This window comes from Ambystoma mexicanum, chromosome 6q, assembly GCF_040938575.1.
Source record: "Ambystoma mexicanum isolate Mex_15411 chromosome 6q, UKY_AmexF1_1, whole genome shotgun sequence".
NCBI lineage: Eukaryota > Metazoa > Chordata > Amphibia > Caudata > Ambystomatidae > Ambystoma > Ambystoma mexicanum.
The window spans coordinates 116,657,066-116,681,232 of NC_090937.1; the positions used below are offsets into that span (position 1 = coordinate 116,657,066).

The 24,167-nt window shown below is 45.0% G+C and overlaps 1 protein-coding gene across 3 annotated transcripts in view; it reads right to left on the reverse strand.

Moving 5' to 3' along the window:
- BMPR1B (bone morphogenetic protein receptor type 1B) overlaps positions 1–24,167 on the reverse strand; it is a 492,338-nt gene that overhangs the window by 117,223 nt on the left and 350,948 nt on the right. For all 3 annotated transcript variants that reach the window (XM_069630552.1, XM_069630550.1, XM_069630551.1), the window contains 2 exons: positions 21,121–21,223; positions 19,779–19,881 (listed from right to left, as the gene is read on the reverse strand). In XM_069630552.1, coding sequence (XP_069486653.1) covers positions 19,779–19,881; positions 21,121–21,223 — 206 coding nt within the window. The remainder of the gene's footprint in view (positions 1–19,778; positions 19,882–21,120; positions 21,224–24,167) is intronic.

Here is a 24,167-nt window from a genome sequence, read left to right on the forward strand (position 1 = left end):
ATTTATTCTATCACCCAACGGAGTCCACATGGATTCAAGAAAAGTTGATGCAATCATCAAGTGGCCTTCACCAACTTCTGTAAAAGGAGTCCAAAGCATGTTGGGTTTCGCCAACTTCTACCGCAGATTTATTCCAGACTTTTCCCGAGTAGTCCAGCCCATTACAGCCCTTTTAAGAAAGAACAAACGTTTCGAGTGGTCTGCAGAAGCAGAGCAAGCTTTTCAGGAACTAAAAGCCAAGTTTACCTCCGCACCGGTTTTAAAACATCCCCGCCCGGAGCTTCCTTACATCGTTGAGACTGACGCCTCCAGTCTTGCAATGGGGGCAGTGCTATCGCAGAGAGATCCAGAAACTAACCAGTTACACCCCGTGGCGTTTTGGTCCCACAAGTTCTCGGCTCCCGAAATCAACTACACCATCACAGATAAAGAACTTTTGGCTATTAAGTCCGCCTTCAAGGCCTGGCGGCATTACCTTCTGGGAGCCAAACACACAGTCACAGTAATCACAGATCACCGCAATTTACAGTATCTAAAGACCGCCAAAGCTCAATCCTCGAGACAACTCCGCTGGGCACTATTTTTCGCTGAGTTTGACTTTGTGATCACTTATCGACCAGGCAACAAGAACGGCAAAGCTGATGCCCTTTCCCGGATGGGAGTTGATGAACACATGGTCAATCCTGAACCCGTACCTATAATTCCCGAACAAAGAATTCTAGGTCTGGTCATCGCGCAATCCACTGAAGATGTTGAAGCAAAAGTCAAACAACTCGTAACTCCGGCAGATTTACAGAACTGGCCACTTAAAGGAGAAAGCTTCACGGTGAATAAGAACCTACTGTACTTCCAAGGACGACTATATCTACCTTGTGCAGAATTACAAAAACAGGTAATCTCTTGTTATCATGATTCCTTAATGGAAGGGCATCCCGGTATTGCCAAAACATCCGAGAAAATCAAAAAACACTTCTGGTGGCCGTCTTGGAGGAAGGACATTAGAGACTTCGTAATTTCCTGTGGTGTGTGCGCCCAAAATAAGAGTCTGAAGGAAAGACCAGCAGGCCTCTTACATCCATTAGACATTCCACCACGTCCCTGGCATACCCTCTCCATGGATTTTATCACTGACTTACCTCCGTGCTCCGGATATAACACAATTTTAGTAGTTGTGGATCTATTCTCCAAGATGGCTCACTTCATCCCACTGAAAGGTCTTCCATCAGCTTCAGTTCTGGCCCGAGAATTCCTCGAAAACATTGTTCGGTTGCACGGCTTCCCCTCAGTGTTGGTCTCTGATAGAGGAAGTCAGTTTATCTCCCACTTTTGGAGAAATTGCTGTCGACTAGCTCAAATTGACGTAAGACTTTCAACCAGCCACCACCCCCAGACCGACGGACAGACCGAGAGGACTAACCAAACTCTGGAACAGTATTTACGCTGCATGCTGCAGCAGTCAGAAGGCACTTGGAAGGACATCCTTTGGATCGCTGAGTACGCTTATAATAATTCAATCCATTCTGGAAACGGAAAGACCCCTTTTTTCCTCTTATATGGAATCCATCCTCGAACCTACAACCTTGATCCACCCCAGGATCTCGGAACGCCCGCCGTAGACCATCTACATTCTGCTATCACTCAAGCCTTTAAGGAAGCCACTACTCATCTTCAACGGGCTAAGGAGCAATACAAAAAAGGAGCAGACCAACATCGAAAAGAGGCCCCCCAATATCTAGTGGGAGACCAAGTCTGGTTGTCCACTAAACATTTACCATTAAAAGGACCACGCACCTTCAACCCGAAATACCTGGGACCCTATCCTATCACAGCCATAATAAATCCAGTGGCAGTTAAATTGGGCCTACCTTCCCACATGAAGATACATCCAGTTTTCCATGTATCCCTCCTAAAACCTATGCAACCAGAGACCCGACTGACCAGATCTCCAGAACCTATTCAAGTTAATGGAGAACTTGAATACGAAGTTAAAAATATCCTGGACTCCAAGATTTCCAACTCGAAGCTATACTATCTGATAGACTTGAAAGGTTACGGTCCCCAGGAAAGGTCTTGGGAACCTTCAGAACATGTCCACGCACCTCGGCTGATCAAAAGGTTTCATCGAACTTTCCCCAACAAACCAAAACCCCCGGAGAAGACAAGCTTGGGAGGGGCCTTGAGGGGGGTGCTGTCATGATCACTACTTCCAAGAATGCAGGACCTGCCCAACATCCTTGGAAGCAGGCTCATAACCTTCATTCCGGGCACCAGTCGGCCCCTATTGGGACCTTTTGGACCTTGTCCTGGCGCCGGTGGCGCCAGGCTCATAAAGATCATCGGTCCCGGCACTGGAAGCGTCGGGCTCATAAGATGTGTAAAAGTGCTTGGGTGGACCTACCTACAGCAGACCATGCTGCATACTCACCAACAAGATGACGTCCACATCTTCTTCTGATAGGGACTACTTTCTTACCTGGGTGGGGCAGGCTCCACTCCTTGGATCAGGAACACTGGGACTCTTCTGGAAACTGGAACTCTTTCCTTACCTAGGCGAGGCAGTGGAAGAAGACGCCTAAGCACTCCTGCACACTATTTAAACCACGCCCGATTGATGCAACGTGCTTCGCGTTATTCTGCATCAGCAGCAGAACGCTCACCGAGTCAGCTCCAGTCTTCCAGTGAAAACTCCAGCTCCAGCACCTGTGGGAACAAACTCTTACCTTCCTGGGATCCTGTCTTCAGCCGCACCTGCCAGCACAAAAAAACAACAGGTTAGCAAAAGCCAACTTAAAGCCAAAAGCCAGCATTTTTACTAACCCGATCCATCGGCATCTTCCAATCCTCACGCCGCATTCCTTGGCAGTCCATCGATCCCTGTAAAGGCAAAGAACATTGATCAGTCATTTTGCATATTTTGATCTGCTTACCTGTGCGACGCACGCTCCGGATTCCAACAAGCGCTGCATACCCGCACCTGCAAATAAAGAAAGACAGTAAGGAGCGCTTTTAAAACCATCAGCCGCCATTCTACTTACGTGCCTTCACGCGTGCCATCCACCTACTTACGCGCTTGCACGTACTTTGGCGTCCATTAAACAACACCTACTGCATCCAAAGCCTGTAAGAGAAAAGGACTTCATTAAAGGTGTTCAGATACATATAAGGAACCGATGATGCAGTTAACGACGGCCTCGCGCTCAAAGTTGTCCTCTGCAAGTAAGAGGTTTACAATATCACCAGTGGAGTAACTGGTACCCGCGCCCCTGCACCAGTCGCAGGATGGAGAGCCCAGCATTCACCTACTTAAGGTGAGCACACCTATCCTTTGGGCCTCAAGGAAAGAGAGAGTGAGGAAGAGAAGTCCGTCCAACCACGGTTCATTAACCCCTTGTTCTTCTGCCTGCAGACTCCTCACTCTTCAAGTCAGGCATACCGTGAGAAGAGGTCCAGCCCAGGTAACCAGCCGAGTCCTGCGCTTTACAATTGAAGACACGGTAACAACCCAGTCAAGATCTGCGCCTCCGTGGGAATCAGGTGAGCATTACAGTGGTCTCGTGCTGAAGAGTTGTGTCCTAGCAGTTCCACCTGGACTGCCCATTTGGGGCTGGGACCAAGCCTTATTTGCATTGGTCTTTCCACTTTCTGTAATGGCTTGGCAGAGGAAGAATGATGGTCTAGAAAGTTGTTGTAGAGAAATTGCCAGAGGTTTAAGATTAGTTCTAAACCATCCACCCATCACCTCTTTGTTTTGCGTTGTTCTAATGATTCAAGCATGAAACGCTTCTGAGCACATAATGCACACCAGGCTCTCTCCGCTTTTCATTTGCCACAGCACTTGCTCTACCAGTAAAATGTCTGTAAACTACAATATATTTATTTTGACCGTTTGAAGAGGGATGGGCAAATTCGCCACCTCCAACCCCTCCGATAAGGTACATGACACGGAAGAAGGCCAGGAGATATTGTGAACGCCCATACTATTTACTACCAATTTCTAGTGCTCCAATGATCTATAAGTATGTCGAAAGGTACCCCTTCATCCAGCCATACAGGTCAGGTGCGGTGCAAGTCAACCCCAGAGTGGAGTAGGAGCCCCAGACTGTAACTAGATACCTCAATTGACATTATTGACTAAAGCGCTGAGAAGCCATGTTACTGACATCATTAGAGATACCACGACTTAGCAGCGTTAGACAGAAAGCACACATGCCATCCGCACACCGGGACAAAAACACACACCCGAATACATGAAGGAACTCTGCGTACAGTGATAGAGGACAGATACATGTACACACTGCCATTGCTTTATTATTTTGTCGTTAGCTGAACGCAGCAATGCAGAAACCTGAGATCCTGAGTAAAGTTTGCAGATGCTTATATGCAAATAACTTTATGGACCTGCAGGAGCACCTAGGAGACCTGACAGTGCCAAGTGTGACTAATATATGGAGAATGTAGAATAGCATAAACACTATAGGAACCGCATAATGGTTTAGGGAAATTACAGCAGGCCACAAGCCTCTCAGCAAGAGCTGAGCTGAATGCAGGCTGGACAAGAGCAAACCTGTGAGATAGGACCTGCTGCCAAGGCCACTAGATAAGAGTAAGATTCCATTCTCTGGACGACAGTAACACCATCTGCAATAATGCAAATAATCCTTCATAATTCAGAGCTGCAGAGCTCCAAATCATGTTCTCCGAACATGTGCCGGGCCGACTCAGACAATGGACAGAAACCAGCACTGGGAAAGGGAGTTGATCTCACGCGGCCAGACAAGCTTGCAACAAAGACTTTACAAGGTGAGACAAGTGTTTCACGAGATGAACAAGCACTTTCATAGTCTAAGGTGGTACACAGAAGTTACAATGCAGACACATACTCATTCTTATTACCTTGAGAAAGTACACCAAGAGCTGAGAACCATTGCGTATCTCAGGCCTAGGGACGTCAGCTCTAGCCAACCACAGTCCAGTATTCTAGGGGGGGGGGATAGGAACGGACAAGAACCAATGGTAAGACCCTCACACTGCAAAATTATTAGAGATAGTAGTTGGGGGATGGACCAGGCCAACCACATGACATGCAACAGCCAGTAGAATAACTCATATAGGGGACCATATAGGTTATTAGACTGTCATGATGCCTACCGCGGGGACCCAGACCAAGTCCAGCAACCCCGGAAGCAGGCATCAAATTATACTAAGCAAACCCAACAACCCCTGCTAGGGGCTATTTGGATGCAGTCCTGGCGCATTTGGCGCCAGGCTCAAATTAAAACTTACCTGATGCAGACCATGCTGCAAACTCACCTGATGCAGACCATGCTGCAAGAACTCCAAGCCAAAGGAGGCTTGGAAGGGACTATTTTACCTAAGGGACTATTTTTTTACTCGGGTGGGGCTGGGGAGGAATACTTACCTGGGACTACTTTGGTGGCTATTTAAACCACGCCCGAAGAGCAGCACACGCTTCGCGTTATTCTGCATCCAGCAGCGTAACGCTCACTGTGCCTGCAAGTCTGCATCCAGTCTTCTGCCATGCCCGCCTCGAGTCCAGAGCTCCTAGAAAAAGGGGAGAGAAGGAGAAAAGGTTAGAACAAGACCAATACCTTTGATCCTTACCTGAATTCCTTATCCATCGCGCCCTCGACCTGGAAGAAAGAAGTTATTTTATGCGCGTCGCCTTGCCTGCAGCAGCACCGCGCTGAATTCACCGGCCTTTGCAGCATCTTCACATTCCACTGCATCCTTCTGCATGCTCCCGCCGCACTCCGGCACCTAAGGGGAAGACAAGAACAGCAAGGTGAGCCAAGGGAATACACAGAGGCAATATTAGTTACCCCCATAGACTTACCTGATTTTTCCACCGGGGGTACTATTCCTCTTCACGGGTCGGCGCAGCTTCCACTGCATCCTCGCCGAACCCCGGCCCCTAAGGGGAAACAAAAGGACAGCAAGGTGAAACAAAGGGACAAACAAGGGTAAACCTCCTCACCACAATAGACTTACCCGATTTTACCGCCGCAGGCATTATTCCCCGAGACTTCATATTTTCTCTCAGCGCCTGGATAAGGGAGAAAGCAACAGGTTACATATTGACAGTATTTTATCCAACTGTGTTGGATAATACAAATCCTTACCTGAATATTACCGGTTGCCACGAGTAACTCTTCGCTAGGGTCAAGCTGCAACCTGCAAGGAATCGGACAAGAGTGAAAGTCAGACATTTGAACTCTTACGAACTACATACTTATGGCGTCTTGCCGGGAATCTCAGAGTCAATATTGTTCTGGAACTCACCAATTCCTTCGAGCCAGTGAAGCAACTGGTCATCAACGCGCCCCTGCGCCCAATGCAGGATGGAGAGCTCATCTTTCCAAATCATCAGGTGAGACTATAAGAGGGGACATCAACGGTGATCAGTGGGGAGAACAGCGGGAGTGGGGGAGGGTTAACTCTCAACTCCACGGGTGGTTAATTCCCTTTCTCCATTTGCAGAAGAATATTCCTACGGACCAAGCAAACGAAGCTAGGTGGGCCAGTCCAGTCCGTCATCTCGCCACTACGCGTCACATTGGTGGAGGCCGCAGCTGTCCAGTTCAGATCGACACCCCTGTGGGAGCCAGGTGAGCGTAACATAGGCTCTTGCCGACCAATCCATTAGACCGATAGATTTTCTGGAGAGGGGCCCAGGTTGTGACATCAGTCTGATGTAATTTAAGGACAAAACTGGCCTGCGAGCCAGGAGAAATTGAGACGTCTTTGGATTTCTTCTATCCTTGAACTGAACCCTGTTGGTTTTGGCTGTAATAAACCGCAGTTAGAACTTCTCACTGGGTCTATGTTCCTTTTTGGGGGAAGGTGTTGGGCCTTCCAAGAGTCTGCGAACTCCTAGTAGCCCTCAAACCTACCTGGGAGTTTGTCCCAACAAGTTCATGTTTACAGCTGTGAGGTTGGCGCTGCTTTGCTTGCGTTCCACTTAGTCTCCTGTAGAGTGCCTCCTTGGGCCAGAAAGGTTCTTTTGCAAGAGTGCAGGTCAGACAAGAGTTCAGAACAGCAACAGGCTGTGGGTTGGGAAAAGGTTTGGAGCTGAACTCTTGTATGTGGGTGTGTTTCTCTCTTGAGCAATCAATCTATCTATATTTCTTTTATAGCGCCATTCGTCCACAGGCCTCAAGTCACTCACATGACAGTGGACAACATAAAAAGACAGGATGTAGAGGAATTGAGAGGGCAGAAGAAGGTAATTTAATCTGTACGTGTATCAAAGAGATGGGTTTTTAGGCGTTTCTTGAATTGAGCGGAGCGGTCAACGCACCTCCCTTGAGCTGGGGTGGTAGTGAGTTCCAGAGACTCAGTGCCCAGGCATTGAAGCTTAAGCCACCAATCTTTTTAATGAGAACTCGGGGTTGATGGAGTAGGATCTCTTTATTGGAGTGTAACGCTCACCTAAAAGGAACCCTCAAGACTTGTGATGGGAGATATGTAGGGGCTTCTTCTAACAAACATTTGAACACCAAGGTGGTGCCTTTGAACTGAATTCTTTGGCTGACCGAAAGCCAGTGCAGTTTTTTTCATGCCTCGGACACATGTGTCCGACGACCGATACCACAGACGGCACGTACTGCTCCATTTTAAATCACATGTTAGCTTTTCAGGTTCGCTTGAGAAGTTCCAACAAGCAAGCTATTACAATAGTCCAATATTGTATTGATGGTGTTGCAGCCATCATGGCCCTGTTAAGACTCTGATAAATATGGGCGAATCTGCCATAACAAGTGGACACAGTATGAGCAGGAGGACTTGAGGTGAGACATGTTTTTTGAAGGATAAGTGAGTCAAAGACAACCCCCAATGTTTTAACAGAGTCAGCCACCTTGATATCATTACCCGCAATGGAAAAGCTTCTATAAGATGGATCAAGTTGGTTTAGCTTGTAAGGAGTGCCTAAAATAAGCAACTCAGTTTTCTTGTTATTTAGAGCTAGGGACTGCATTGCCATCCAAGACTGAATTCACCCTATGTCTTTGTTGTAAAAGCCTGACAGTTTTAGCACAATCTGGGTTTTGTCTGCATAGTTTGCAAACCGAACCCCAAGAGATGACAGTAGATCACATAATGGCTTGATATAAACATTAAACAGAAGCAGTGACGGGCAGGAACCCTGAGGCACACCACACAGAAGAGAGGCCATGTGTGATTGTGCATTATCCTTGGTAAGAAATGTTGTTCTAGAGCCAAGGAATGATCTAAACCAGGAGGTCGTGGAGGTGGACCACGCGCCCACCTTGACTAGTCTTTCTGCCAGGAGAACACGGTCGACCGTGGCAGAAATTCGTGTTAGTTGCTATCTCTGCGCTTCTTTACCTAAATCGGATTCCTTCTCGGCATGCTGATTTGACCAGTCTCCTTTTTTCAATAAAATGGGCGTTACTCTTTGGGACTAGTAAATTTCCTTTTTTCACCAAGATGATTTAAATGTCCCGGGCAAAAAAAAAAAAAGAGGGAACTAATTTCAATGTGTACTGATTAGCCCATCCAACAATATCCCTGACAAATATTTGCAATAAATATTTTATTGCCGTTTGGACCAACCATGCTAACATTTTTTTAGTGTTTAATGTCTTGTTTAATTAACAGCAAGTTCCTTTTTGGGTTGACGTTTTATTTTTAACAAACTAAAATGTACATTATTCTAGAAGTTTGCAGAGTACGTGAACTCATGCTGGATCCTGAAGGCCCCCCATGCCTGTACATGTTATGAACCCTACGTGTGAAGCCGCTATGTAGAAGTGAATTAAAATGCACACTTGCATTGCTGGCAGCCCTTCGGTATCAGACAATATGCAGGTGGCAGGAGGCGCGTGGGCAATGGGCGTGTGAAGCCGCTATGTAGAAGTGAATTAAAATGCACACTTGCATTGCTGGCAGACCTTCGGTATCAGACAATATGCAGGTGGCAGGAGGCGCGTGGGCAAGGGGCGCGTGAAGCCGCTATGTAGAAGTGAATTAAAATGCACACTTGCATTGCTGGCAGCCCTTCGGTATCAGACAATATGCAGGTGGCAGGAGGCGCGTGGGCAAGGGGCGAATAAGAGGTCACAAATAGCCCTTACCAATGGACAGAAAAGTGGTCGACCAAGGTTCCAACTCGGGTTTCCATGACCTGTATTATGAAGGTTTATTTATGTTCAAGTATTAAGGATTTGCACCAGGCATGCTTTCTTAATTCTGCACATAAATTGGAGCAAACTGAACGCTCAACGATTTGGCTACCATGAAGTTCTCGGAAAATCTGGACATTATGTTCCCTCTATGCAACTTTTATGTCGACACTGCCATAAACACCCATTATATTTTCATACCTTCCTGTCTAGGCTGGCCCTGTAACACGAGGTCCTTTCCTGATGGGCACAGCCTGCCTCCAAGCCCTAGTTAATTTGTAATCCAGTGACCTCTGACCTCCAGCTGGATGACCTCTGCAACCCCCGGCTTCCTCGCTGGAATGCCCTTCCTCTCCAGCTGCAGAACAGAACTAAATCCTTTTGTTACGGTCTCACAAAATGAACCATTCCAGTCGACATGTTGTGCAAATCCAGGTGCTTTCTTAAACTCACCAGCACTCTCTGCTTGCGTTTCATGTAATTACAAAATGAGAATTGGCCGAGGGGAGGGTTTCCATCTCTTAGCCCGGTGACCAGACATAATTCACGCTGTGACCTATCAGAAAATGAAGTGGACCATGTAGTTACGCTGCCTGAGCTCAGCCATTAGCCCAAACTATCCCCCAAACACAACACTGTTCATACAATTCAATGTTCAGTGCTTCGCCTCACTTAAGCCGCCGGTGTGTGATTTCTGAAAAACGTCCCTCGGGATACAATAATCAGCAGTAGAGTTTTGAGGCAGGCTCAGTGTACACACACAGGTAGAGTACAGCCAGACAGCTGCAAGGGACAGAGATAGTTATCACGTGTGCTTCAATTAAATGAAGGGAATTAAGTCCTCGTCTAGCCTGCAACCACATCTCAAGCAGAACAGCATGCTACATACAACAGGGTCACTTAAGCGTGCACTCAAAGGGTGCCGGCATCTATGGAGAGTGGCAGGAATGCATGCTGCGCCCAACTTTAAAGTGTCATGGGGGAAGGTGGTGCTGTCTGAACCAACAGTTTACCTTGCAGTAGGAAAGCCTCGATGTAGCAGCCGAGGAATGCGGCTCAAACGTAAGGATCCATTTTCGTTTTACATGCACACGCCATAGGCATGCTTCCGAGGGCCGCAGCCCTTCTTTAGCACCTCGTGCTTCTGCCGCATTCACTAAGAGCTGCGTGACAGCCGGCCACAGCCCAGGGCTCTTCTTGGGTCACCTGCCGCTTCACTCGACCCATCATTCTCTATGCGGTCCCTTAATGTATTTGACGAAAAGCTCTACGCACACATAAATGAGATGGGGCTGGGCCACCAAGTTCTGCTTGTCATTATTTAACTTTTCTTTAAACTCTCTTTATTTAGCGTTAACATGAAAATACGAGGGTTGCAAAAGTTTCAAATACAAAACGAGATTGCAGCACATACATAGTTTGTATTGCTCCAGGAATTCAGACAAATTCACAAACGCAATGTCAATTTTCCCGCGGCTTTTTATTTTATTTTATCGAAGACATTATGCTTTATAATCAACCATAGGTGCGTCCCTGATCATGCCACAACTCCCTCTTCTTCACAATTCTCCACCATCTATAGCAGAATTGCCCATGCCCCCTTCTGCACAAGTTTACGACATCGGGCATTCATGCAAAGACTTCCCATTCCCATGGAAAGACCCCACACCATCCGTTGCGTTTGACCAGTTCTTCGGCCAACTGCTGCCAGTGGGGTCCCCTCAACGCCGCCTTACAAGAAAGCTTCTTCAGCCATAACTATATGGCGAAGGCCACACCTCTTCATACCCTGCGCCGCATTTACTTAGTGCTTTCCAAACTCACGACTACAGGCCCTCATTTTTTTACCTCTATCCAAACTCGCAATCCTATTCCCCTCTCGGTTATCAGCTACTGGATGTCCACACACTTCTTTTTACAAAATTATCAAAAACATTTCTTTGAATTCTTATCTAAAACTTTTTTTTTTAATACATTAAATAAAAAACGCAACCAAGTATTAATCTGTGCTACTGGCGACTTCCGCCCAAACCTTCCAGCACCAATTGTTGTTGGCAAAGAAACCACCATGGGCCTGATTCATGGAACTTTTAGCGCGGTGCAAAGTGACTTTGCTGTGGTGCAAATTCACTTTGCACTGCCAACAAACACCCTGATTCACAGAGCGGTGCAAAGTGACTATGCACTGACGTTGCACCAGTGCAAAGTCACTTTCCACTGCAAAAATACACTTTGCACTGCTGAATGGGGTGTTTGTTGGCAGTAAAAAAAATTACATTGCACCGCGCTAAAAGTTCCATTAATGATGCCCCATATTTCTTTGCAGAAAGTGAATCAAGTGCATATAATGATCAGCATTAGGGTGTCATGTTCAGGTCGTCCATCAGACCAAACTGCCCGAACTATCTCGCAGTGTCTGACATTTCCAAAGTATGCTCTCTAATGTCTCACTTCAGCTTCTGCTAGCAGTATCCACTAACCACTCGACATAGGCAAACCAACTATGCCACTCACACACAAGAACAGTAACACACAATCTCTAAATATCCCTCACACGTGACGGCAAACAGAACAGTACACCTTTACAGGCAACCCAGCTACCGGCCAACACATTATGGCGCTATGGGCACATGAGGTCTACCTTCTGGACACAAACTCCTCAATGGTCTTAACACAGGGGCCTGCAAGCTGCAGCTTTCCATAGGTTTTGCACTAAGATTCCCATGGCCCCTTGCCATTAACTATGCTAGCAAGGGTTGATGGGAGTTGTGGTCCAAAATATCTTGAGAGCCAGAGGTTGTAGAGTCCTGTTAATACAAAACACCTGGAACTCACATATACGCAGTGATCATGGTACTTGTGGTCTGCACGCATCAACTAAAAGCACAGCAACATAGCACTTTCCCTTTCATCCCAACTAACCATAACCCACCCATTCTGCAATGGTGTGCCTGGACACCACCCAAACGTATAAATCCTAATATCAAAACCAGAAAATACCCTGCAGTGACACCGCCATTCCACATAGGCCCAGGAGACCATGAAGTCAGTCCTGCAGTTAATGGTATCTAAAAATAAAGAATACAATACAGAGTAAACAGGGCAAGTCCTTTACTCAGTTCCTCCCTATTCACTGTCAATCCTTCAAAAAAATCCTTCTGTCTCGAGATCATACCTATGTTTTCACGAAGCCATTCATCGTGTGGTTAACTGAGCAAAAGTCAGCAGCCTAATTACATATGGGAAAAATACCCTGCTCCTTTTTTCCTAACAGGAAGTAAGTGCTAACAGGCACAGCTCTGGGTGAGGAGTAAAACACCAGTTCCAAAAAGACTACCAAATACCTGAGAAATGTTTCTCAGTATGTTGACAATACAGGCCACGCCACCACATATGAAAGGCTCTGCTCTGGCTACACTTCAAGAGCAGTTCTCAGCAACTCCCCTTAGCTTCACCATATGTCGCAAATAGGAGGATTTGTATTTGTAGACTATGTAAAACCTGATAACGGTTTAGCTTAGAGCATCTGTCCCAGAAGTCACCCTTTGTATGAGAAAATTCCCATAGCCATTCCTCGTCCATATAATTGCTTCCCGGTGCTCGCTTCCCTTTCTCAAATATCTTGTTAGCACCTTGGGTGGAAGAGCCAACCAATCAGTTTGCTCGAAATGCGGGCTGAAACTGCTTATCACAGCCGCTATTCCGAGCAGCTTGCTGGCTGCTTCCTCCGCCCGCACCTCCCATCTTGCCCCCCACACTCCCCTCCCATAAGTTTTTTATACCCCCCACACACATTTTGTTTTGACGACGGTAGGAAGCTACCGCCCATCTGATGCTGCCACGCTCCTTCCAGGCCACCATGGAAATCAAAGTGGGGGGCTCCGTAAGGAGCCCTGCTTTCCATCTCCGTAGCACACAGATTGATTGATTTGTTATTTATTATGTACCTATAGATAAGTGTTTCAATGGCGCAACCAGGCAAGCAAGGGGGAACAAAGGACAAGACAAACAATGTTACAGGCCTAGTGTAATTTAGATTGTGCAAGTGCGCAACAAGAAATGCAGGGGGGCGGGTACTGGGTGAAGGGCACCCAAAGCAGCAGGGCCCTGAGTGCAAGGAAGGCTTCTGAGGGAAGGTGTGAAAATGGAGTATAGCTCTGAGGAGGTACAGCCGGAAATAGGCCTTCTTTGCAAGGTCTGTGATATGTGGAGAGAAGGAGAGAGTGGAGTCGAAGATGACTCCAAGGTTTTTGCCTCACAAGAGGGTGAGGGCAGAGGGCCCAAGGAGGGCGGTCAGAGTGAGAGAGGATATGCAGTTGAAGGGGTCCCAATGCAAAGGATCTCAGTCTTACTGGCATTAATGCAGAGATCATTAGATGCACACCATGCCTGAACAGCGTATAGACAGTCAGGGATGAGCGAGGAGGAGGCCAAGGGTAGTCTGAAAGAGAACTGTGTCTCATCCGCATAACACGGAAAAGGTAGGGATCAGGAGGGCCAAAGAGGCCAGATAGAAATGGAAGAGCCAGGTGGAAAGGATAGAGCCCTGGGGAACACCACATGTGGAAAGAGAGGTGATGTAGAGAAAAGGCCCAAGCTGAACCTGGGAAAGTCGGTCCAGGAGGGAGGAGGTCATCCACGCCAGAGCAAGATTCGTGATGCCCAGGGTTTTACAGAGACGAGTAATCCGGATGTTGTTGTTGACCATGTCAAAAGCAGAGGAAAAGTTGAGGAGAATGAGGACGGAGGAAGAGCTAGAGTCAAGATTAGAGAGCAGATCTTCACGGGTGTTCAGGAGTGCAGTTTCCGTGCAGCCTTTAAGCCAGACTGAGGGTCATGGAGACAACCAACAGATTAAGCATAGCTGCGAGATAGCCAACTTCTCCAGGAGTTTGACCAGGAAAGGAGTGATAGAGATTGGGTGATAGCACTTAGTAAAGTATTTTGTTTAAATGAACGGGATGCCACGCGTCCGTTCATTCAAGCAAAATAAACCGCTCACAACACCCTGGGGTACCAGATTGACAACCCAGGATGCTAATAGCGTTAACACCGTCTTGGGCATGACAGATCGGTTGTTAACCCTTTATTCACAGTTTTCAAATCCAGCGGCTGAAGGCCTTAAAGAGGAAATATAACATCCCCAAATCCTTGTCTAGCCAGTTTTAAACTATTGGGCTATAGCTGCAGAATCCTAGCCAAGTCAGGTTGTTCACTTCTGTATAACTGGTTATTTAAAACACTCTTAATACCCAGAGGTTTCTAAGCGCGGACCGGGGATCGAGCCTGTGTTGCTTCACGTCGTCTTGCTTCCAAGGCGAGCGCGTTGCCCCTGAGCTATCCTCGCAAGACAAAACTTCACTGCTTTCAAGAAATACAAGGTGGCACCAGGTCAGGTGCATGCATTATTAAATCCCAAAATCATGCCTCCCTAGTTAATCTGGGCTACTGATGACTTCCACCCACAAACCTTCCATAGGGTTGAAGAGAGGGTCCCGGGAATGCCCCCTCATGCCTATGAACATGACAGCCTGAAGAGTCAAGAATGCACAAAGTCACTCATTATTCGGACAACCCCCAGGAGCACCAGTGACTGACACAAATGCAGAGAGTATTCTCTCAGACAGCCATTCCAACCTTGTCAAGTGAATGTCTTTATGCACACAGGGGCTACAGCAGTGGTCATGGATCCAACTGCCACGATGGACAACATTGACTAAATGCCACAAAACCACTGTGATGACATCATTAGTGACATAGCCGCGTTAGTCATGAAGTACACTCGCAACCATGCACAGCGTACACAAACATACATTTGTATACATGAAGAACATGCTTACACAGTCCTGTAGATAGAGGACAGATGCATACACATAGTGTCAAAGCTTTTATTATTTTTCTCAATAGCCCTGTACGCGGTCTACCGCCTTAAGACTCTGTTAATGCATGAACAATCTCTAGCTTGAAAACCCCTTTATGTTCGTCTGTTCTTGGGGTTCGATAGGAGTATGGTGAGAACAGAAAAACTAGGTATCGCTATAATGCCTGTTTTTTACACACCTTATGCATTATATGTAATGAGGTATTTTTTAAATACTGCATGCTGTACATGTTGTGCTTTCTACACTGTGCAATGGGTATTACGTCCGTAACAAGTGCAAAACGCCCATTACTCAAAGAAGAAAGGCAAATCTTACCAGGATGGAGCAGTAAGTGGGGACAAGAAAGGAGTGAGTAGAGAGGGGCTAATATTCTTGGCAGTGGAGTATTATGGGCGTGTTCCCCGTATAATGGAAGTGGGGATCTGGAAGGAGGCAAACAGTTGTGTGGGATTGGGGGGGTGGATGAATGTTCTGGGTTGTCCCCGGATAGTGAGGAAGGGTGAGGGGAGATAGGCGGGGAATGGGGAGTGGGAGATAACCAATTTGGAAATTCCATTGTGCAAAGAACAGATTGCAACAGGAGTTTCCAAATGCAGGCCTTGTAAATTCTTAAAACTCCCACTAGACCTGTAGGGCAAGTTCCTCAGTTTACATATTCAACCTAAGAGAAATGCACTTGCCACACGGTTACTGGTGACAACATATTTACCAGTGCTTTTTGTAAAATGATGCATGTCTCAAAACGCACACTTCATGTTTGCTGCAATGATGTTAAGCATGCACAGTGAAACTTGTATTTGCCATTTACTGCAAACAAAGTGTGTTTGCAGTAAATAAAAAAATAAGTTTCTAACATCCCCATACTCGCCAGCAAGGTCAAGTATCATTCAAATTGTACTCGCCCTTCATAAAAACTACTAGCCAATGCTAGTGGGCTAGTAGAATTTGCGAGCCCTGAAATGAATACATTTTGCACTAGGTACAAACAGTCTCTACACGTATGTCACGAATATGAGATCAAATACTTCATAAAAATCAGGAGGTATTTCCTCAGAATTTTAAATCCCTCAAAAAGTGGAGGTATGCCTCCATACCCGCCTATCACGACAAAAACATGTTTGTGCAAATTTGAAACAAAAAGATGCAGTGCAGCAGCAAAGGGGTTGAGAATGTGAGCACTGCATATGCTCCCATTCTCACCACTTTTGTTCATGGAGATGCAGAGCATGCAGAAGATTCATTACTTGCACTTCAATGCAGCCATCTATCATGGGGCTCCAGCAATATGCATTGGTGCCCTCTCCTATGCATTGCCATCTCCCAAAGAGAACATTCGTTTTTATTTTACTTTTTAATAAAAACGGACTGGGGAATTTCAAAAAGATATTATTTTTGGAATCATTTCACTGCTTCAGCAGTGGAAAGATCTTAGTAGGTACTACTGAGAATACCAGATGCAGTGATGTTAGTTACTTCCTGTAGTATTCTTAGCAGATATTTTATAGTATAGAAGAAAACAGTTCAAATTCACATTTTAATGGGAAGGAAAGGTGTAACACACAAAAGCTATATCATTAAGAAAAATATTTTATTATGGAAAAAAGACATAATTCTCATTAAAACTGTTAAATAATACACAGATTAAGGGACAACCCTAAAACCAGGTTATCAAAAAACAGGACGATTACATACACAACATCAATGTAAAAATAAAAAAATAAATAAAAAAACAACCATTGATGTTGTGTATGTAATCGTCCTGTTTTTTGATAACCTGGTTTTAGGGTTGTTCCTTAATCTGTGTATTATTTAACACAGTTTTAATGAGAATTATATATTTTTTCTATAATAAAATACTGTTTTCTTCTATACTATAAAATATTGTCTTGGGGTCCCCAGACAGTGAAAACAGTAGGTCTATGTAACGGACCTTGCTGTGGGGATTGTTTTTGTTTTGATTTGACCTCATTTTTACTGCTGTATTCCTAGCAGAAACACCTCTAAACGCCAAAGTATACCCTATTCCCTGATCGCCAAATGTCTCTGAATTCTCACTGTCACTGAGACAAAATCAGTCAGTCAAAAGCTTTATTTTGGTAAAAGAACCATAAAAGCAACAAGATAAAAATACATAGGAGTATTGACAGACAAACATCTTAATAGTATAAAAATCAACAGAACCGTCAAGTTAAAAAACAATCGATAAAACCATTTTGTCCCATTTAGTGCAATTCATGCATCATATTCAGTAAAACCAAAATGCATTAGAAAAAAGACAAGAAAAGAGGAAAAGTAAATCAAAAGTTGGCTACAGGGAGAGCACTGCTTGCAACCTTGACAATAAGCCTCAATTGGATTCCTTCCCCCCTTTTTTTCTCTCTAATCGGAACCCTAGGCAATGTACCGTTCAACCTGGCCATTTATCCATGGCTATGAACCTTTGCACTGTAGCAAATACAACACATGGGCTTTGGGGCTGACTTAAGTACACTAATGCCTCTCTTAATTGACGAACACTAGCTGAAATTAATACAGGTTTCCAGTATCTTTTCCTAAAAGTTAAAGAGTTTTTTTGGCAGATTAGCTTGAAATGCAAAACATTTTCGATAGTACTCTCACACATCGGACACATGGATCACCCTTGGTCCTTTCATAAATGTGTAACACTTGCAACCGTTAAGAGCCCCAGTCTAAAACAAAAGTATAAAGATCTTTCATATGCCAGTGAGTTGAAATCAATGTATGGGTTAACACCCTCAGGAAATCCATGTCTGATGTATTCAGGACCTACATTCAATTTAAACACATCCCTTGTTAGTTCCTCTCTTAACAGGCAACTTACAGCAGTCTTAACATTCTTCTTTTCCTACTGTTGAACAGCTCGTTGGATCATCCCACTCATTTCTTAGATTAAGAGCTAAGAAACAGTTTTTTACATAGTTCTGTATGTTATCTTCTACCCATGAGACATATATAAGAGCAACAGGAAAACTCTCGATTTCGAATTAGCTGTATGTCCCACACAAGGAGTGACATTATGGGACTAATGTGGCAAGCAAGAAGAAGTAAAAATAGGCCGTTAACATACAACACTCTAAGTCTTTGCAATTAGTAAGACAACCTTGAGGTGACCACATCTCTTCTGGGTGATCTACCACCCCAAATCAGGAATATCAAGAGAATACAGATTTTAGCAAAGAAGGAATCAGATATTTTCTTTGGTTTAAATGGGGAAAAAGAAAGTACTCTACAGAGCAATGTCGTCTTAGTCAATGCCCATGCCGCCCAACGAAAGGCAGAGAACGGAAAAGTCAGATGGAGATCGGTAACTATACTAATCCTTGCAAGTAGCACCAGCTCATTCAAGAGGTGCACACCACTGAAGGGCAATCCATCCATCGGATACACAAACTGCCACGGTATACCACTGCCATTTAGCCTCCAATTTACCTGCAAGCCGCCCAAATATGCCAAACTGCTTAATCATGACAAGCACTTGAGGGAACAGGATTCTTAAAACTGTTGGTGGCATCCTCGCAGAAGGATTCCCTAATTTAATCAATTGCAGTTTGATTTCCCCACACATCGACCTACCTGGTAATTTTCCATATTTACACTATCAAATTAAAATAAAACCTGCCAAAAAAAGATGATATGCTTTCCCTCTTCAAGTCCCACAACTCAATTCAACCCCCCCTTCTCATTTGCCATTGACTTCATTCCTCCGCCCCAGTGTCCGTTAAAAACGCTCCGACTTTGTCACCTCAACTGCCTCCTCTATCTCACACCAACTGCTCAGCACCTGAAAGACCTGCACCCACCTTACTTACCATGCCACAAAAACACTCGTGAACACCCTGTAACCATCTCTACTATCACATTATATATTCGTGCAACACATGTTTACAAATGCATGAAGTGACTCGTTCCTAAAGGACACACAATCCCAGACATTTTTCATCAGCAAGACCCTGTTTACTATTTCAAATGTGTAAAAAACACAAGCACATGTCAAGCCACGCAACAGAAGCTAAAGATGAATTTCAAGCGGAACTAGATGCCTCGTGAAGTGCAGGGCCACTCTACGGAATTTCCCCCTGTGCACTTTACCACCACTTAGGAAATAAACAGATGTAATATTTAACTCAATAATCTTCATTTAAAGTTTATGAAATGCTGCACCATGTGCTTTGCTAAACTACTGTGTGGCTGTCCGTTGTCTGTACGGGGAGCAACCCGGATACTGCTCTGTAGGTTATTTTATTCTCATTTCCCAATCTATGCCAAATAGAAATCCTGAGTCCTACTTTCCAATAGTCTCTGATCCTCCTCTGTTGTGGTGGAACATCTACCAGCAGAGTCCGAGTCACTTGGTCTTCCCAACTGGGCGGACTGCATGCCATATTTCATATAATATCATGTCGGTTCTCACTTACACCAATAACACCAGGCTTTTACTCTACACACACGAAGACAGGAAGGTAAAGATGATACGGGCCTTCGAATGCCCTACAAGTTCCACCAGAATAAAGGGGGCTCAGAGGGCAATTAAGTCGCTATGTGTGCGAGAAGATTTGGTTCGGATGGAGACTCCTGATGTGCTTGAAACCAGGGAAAGACAGATGTACCCCTCTCTCGCCAATATTCTGGTAGCAGAATGGAAAAGGAGTACAGCAAATCATCACTATATGTTGGAGTGTCTCATTGGTTGTAAAATACTGGGACTGCTCACCTGTATGCCTGGGTGGCGGCAGTGTTGGGTTGAGGTAATCATTGCAATAGTCTTTGTCTCTGCAGCATTCAATAGACCTCCTCTGATGAGAGACTGGAGTATCCTGCAACAAAAACATCCAGGTTACACTCTGTACCATTTTCCGGCCAGCACTCTGTCGTGTGTCACAGCGTTGCTGGTATCACTGAACCAAACATATCTCTGGAGTGCTGTGGGTGGATGTAGGGAGCAGGCTACTATGCGTCTGTTATTTCCTAGTTTTTGTTGGAAGTATTTTTACTCTACATTTCTTTTTATTGTATTTGTCTATAATTTGGGATGGGAGGATAGCTCAGGGGCAACATGTTTGTCTTGGAAGCAAAACAACACAAAGCAACACAGGTTCAAATCCTGGCCCCCGCTTTCTGGTTTGAAGTGCGCTATAAAGATGAATGAATTAATATGAGAGAAGAAAAAATAAACAAATCTGGGGTGAGCCTTCCTCTGCCCCTGGTCTCTGATAGGGGAGGCTGGCACAGACAGATCCAGGGACTGCCAAGTCTTCGAGCGCATGGTTTCAGGAATCGGAATGCGGCAGCCACTACTGCACAATGCCTGTGACTGCAAATTCTGCAGATATCAGAATTACTTGTGTGAATTATGCCACACACACACACTGCACGGTTTTTTCTCTTAGCATACACAAGTAGAGAGAACCTTTCGTGCTTTGGTCTTGTGTGGGATGCGGCTATGTTGTGTTATGCCTTTTTGTTACAGTTATACCATATGTGGGCAACACAGACTGCTTATCAGCAAATCCGCAGGGTTGGCTAGCTTATACATACAGTACTGACACGCTACCAACACGTGCTATTTTGAATGCAGAACACGGTGTGTTGAATCTGACAAAAAACTGCACTGGGGCCCCAACATCAAAAGAAATAAAATGTGCGAAGGAACCGATCGAATCTAAGTAAAAAAAAAAAAACAGGTTGAACGACAGTCTTGGATTATTTATGGGTGTATATTGATGCAAAAGAAACAGTGTGTCATTAATGTTAAACACACACAGCCAAGCATCCTCTTGTTGAAACGGTAGCACTTGGGAGGGCAGTGATATCTGAAAAAGGTTCGACGATCTGTGGAGAACTCTGAAATAATAGGTCATTAAAACCAAATAAAGGTTGACATGGTACACAAAACAGACAAACAGCAGACTCCTGTGCTCATCCCCACGGATCAGTTTCCCAAATTAAAAAAGAACCCCAAACAGGTGGAGGCGCTCATGTGTAATGGTTCCTTGTACCTGGATGAAAAGCCCCACAGAAAACAGACCGGCCTTTGTGCTGCGACATTCGCTTACCCGGCACTGGAAGTCAGACCCCTCCAGTCCTAGGCATCCAGAGGTGCGCAGAATTGCCCCGGACTCCTCCTCTTCTATTTTGGTGAAACAGTACCCAGTCGTGCTGCGGATTGGAAAGGGCAAATTAGATTGCGTTGTTGCAGGATAAGGATGTGCAGGGGAAACCAATTTGGGATTTCATACAGAAAGATACTATCGGAGCAGTCCAGATGCAGCCATGGCATCTGAACTAGGATGCAAAAAAACATTTAGATATCATCTCAAACACAAGGTAACATTTTACCTGCATCATTTTACCTGTGCTGATCACTTCAGGTAACCCAAAGGTATTTTGAGGTGTACGCTGCAATTCCCCATTTCTCGGGCCACGTTGTTGAATGACAATAACCCGAAACCCAAAAGGCAGGCAACTCAACATTTGAGAAGGTGATATTGCTTACAGATTTTTACATGCACAAAACAATTTTCATTCTTTATGAATTATACATCTGATTTTTTAAATATTTTTATAAAGAGAACAACATTGGTGCGGTAGAGGCCATGTAGTTATGGTTAAGTTGCTCAGCCCATAGGAAGAGCAGTTTTTGGGCAGTTTATAACTTTGGTGCCGTTCGCCGAATTTGCACGAAACGTTGCAAAAAAAGTATATGGCCACCTCTGAAAACTTTTGCAATGTTTCTTTTGGTTTCATCAAGGGGGGGAGGCAAAGTTATAAGGGGGCCCCGAATCATTCGAAATCCAGATAGACATACATTGGAAAATATGCTGTTGGCGGCTACAGCCCAAACCACTGGACTGATCTGCATGAAACTTGCGCGAGGAGCTGCTGCCTGGTCCTGAATTCAGCAAATTTGGTGTAAATCTGTCCAGTAGATTATTTTTTTTAGATGGCCAAAAAGTAGGTCCAAATAAATTAGTGATATCTGCGTCCGGTCCGTGGACTTTCTGGTTCGGTTTCCGCAGACACCTCTGAACCAATCAGGCAACCCCATTACATTCGCAGACATTGTACGCGCATACCGATAGGGAAATTAAAAACTTGAGGTGCGTCAAAACCTTTGAAACAGACGCCATGTTGGGTTTGCAAACTGTGCCCGTAGTCCACAGACTTTGCAGTAAAAATACATAAAAAACATGTTACATTTTTCAAACAAATGAAACAATCTCTGGGGAGGTGAGAGGTGATGAGGAGGAGATGGGATATGGCCCGAAAAAGACAATAATTGGGTGTTTTTTTTTTTTCTCCAATGTCCACGAGCATCTCAGATGTTCAGGGACATTGCTGTGATGTTTGTGAATATGACAGAAGTTTGATGACATCCATGCATGTTTCTGCATTACAGGGTCGGTGAAGAGCAGTTTTTGGATGGCTTATAACTTTAACTCCATTCAATGAAACTGCATGGAATTTTCAAGGTTTGAGGTTTTCAGGTTGTGGGGGGATTTTGGAGGACCCAGGTCTGACAGTTCCGAAAGTTTGTGAATGAGATTACCAAGCCTATAAAAGTTGCTACATATACTTTTCGACCCAATGTAAGCAAATACAGGGGAATATTTTTTTTAGCATTGCCTATGAAAACTAACACCTAAACATCACCCTTGTTGCAGCGATCCCACTCTCAGCCCATCGAAAGAGAAACGAGAGATGTACATCGCTTGTGACCACCTCCTCCATCAATGATGTATCGCAGGTGTGAGAGATGCTATTCACTCAGACAGCCAATCAGACCATATCCTGGTGATGTCACAGGCCTGCATTCTATAGAGCAAGTTGACTGACAGCAGTCACATAGAGCTGATGACGTCACGACTGACATGACATAGCTGCGTTTATCATGAAGCACATTTGCATCCCTGCACGAAGCTACGCAGCCATTTTTAGTTTATTGCTGATGGCTACGGAACAGAAACCGCACTGTTAGATCTAAAAAAACAAATAACACAAATCCTAGAAAATGGCAAGCCCGCCCCCTCCTCCTTCTCGACCTTTCTGCACCATTCGATCTTGTGGATCACAAAAAACTAACCACACATCTCACACACGATGCTCACTTCTCTGAACATGCACCTACCTGGATCACCTCTTTCTTAGAAGGAAGAGCGATGAAAGTCTTTTCTAATACAGCTTATGCTACTCTGACCATTATTCACTGTGGCGTTCCTCAGGGATCCTGTGCTGCCCCCACGCTCTACAATCTTTTCACTAAGCCTATTTTTGATAAACTGGATGCACTTGGGAATCGCATACACAAACTATGCTGACGACACCCAACTGCTCCTTCCTCTAACCGGTTCATACACCCAAGATGCTTCCACCCTCCAACAAATCTATGCCACCATACACGCATGGATGGCCACCAATGGCCTTTGCCTTAACGGGGATAAGACAGATCCTTATCCTTGGCCAAAAATCTACCCTAGCCAACCTAGACTGTCTCTACACCAACTTCAATATTGACAACTGCATCATTCCAGTGCTATCTTCGGTTAAGACGTTAGGGGTCCATCTAGATGTCACTCTGTCCATGAACAAGCAAGTTAGCGCTATTGCTTCTGCCTCCACCCTTAGCACTAAACTCATTAATGCCATCAAACCCTTCTTAACAAAGGACAACTGTCTCTCCATAGCTAGAGCCACCATAGGGGCAAAGCTTGATTACTGTAATGCACAACTTGCCAGCTCTTCGACAAAAAATATGAATAGACTCCAAACCACTCAAAATGACGCACTTAGAGCAGCCATTAGAATACCTAAAAGAGATCACATCTCTCAAGCCAGAAAATCTGCCCACTGGCTCCCAGTCAAAGACAGAATCACATTTAAAATTCTTACAACTATGACAAATGCATCAACCTCACTGCATCATCCTACCTCTCAGACACGCTATCTAGACCCACATCAACTAGACCTAATAGAACCTGCTACTCTAACCAACTCAACATCCCACGCATCCACAGAACCAAAGCAGGAGGAATAGGCTTCCCATATCTAGCCCCTAAGTTATAAAATTCGCTTCCCACTGCACTCAGGGCAGAAACATCCCGCT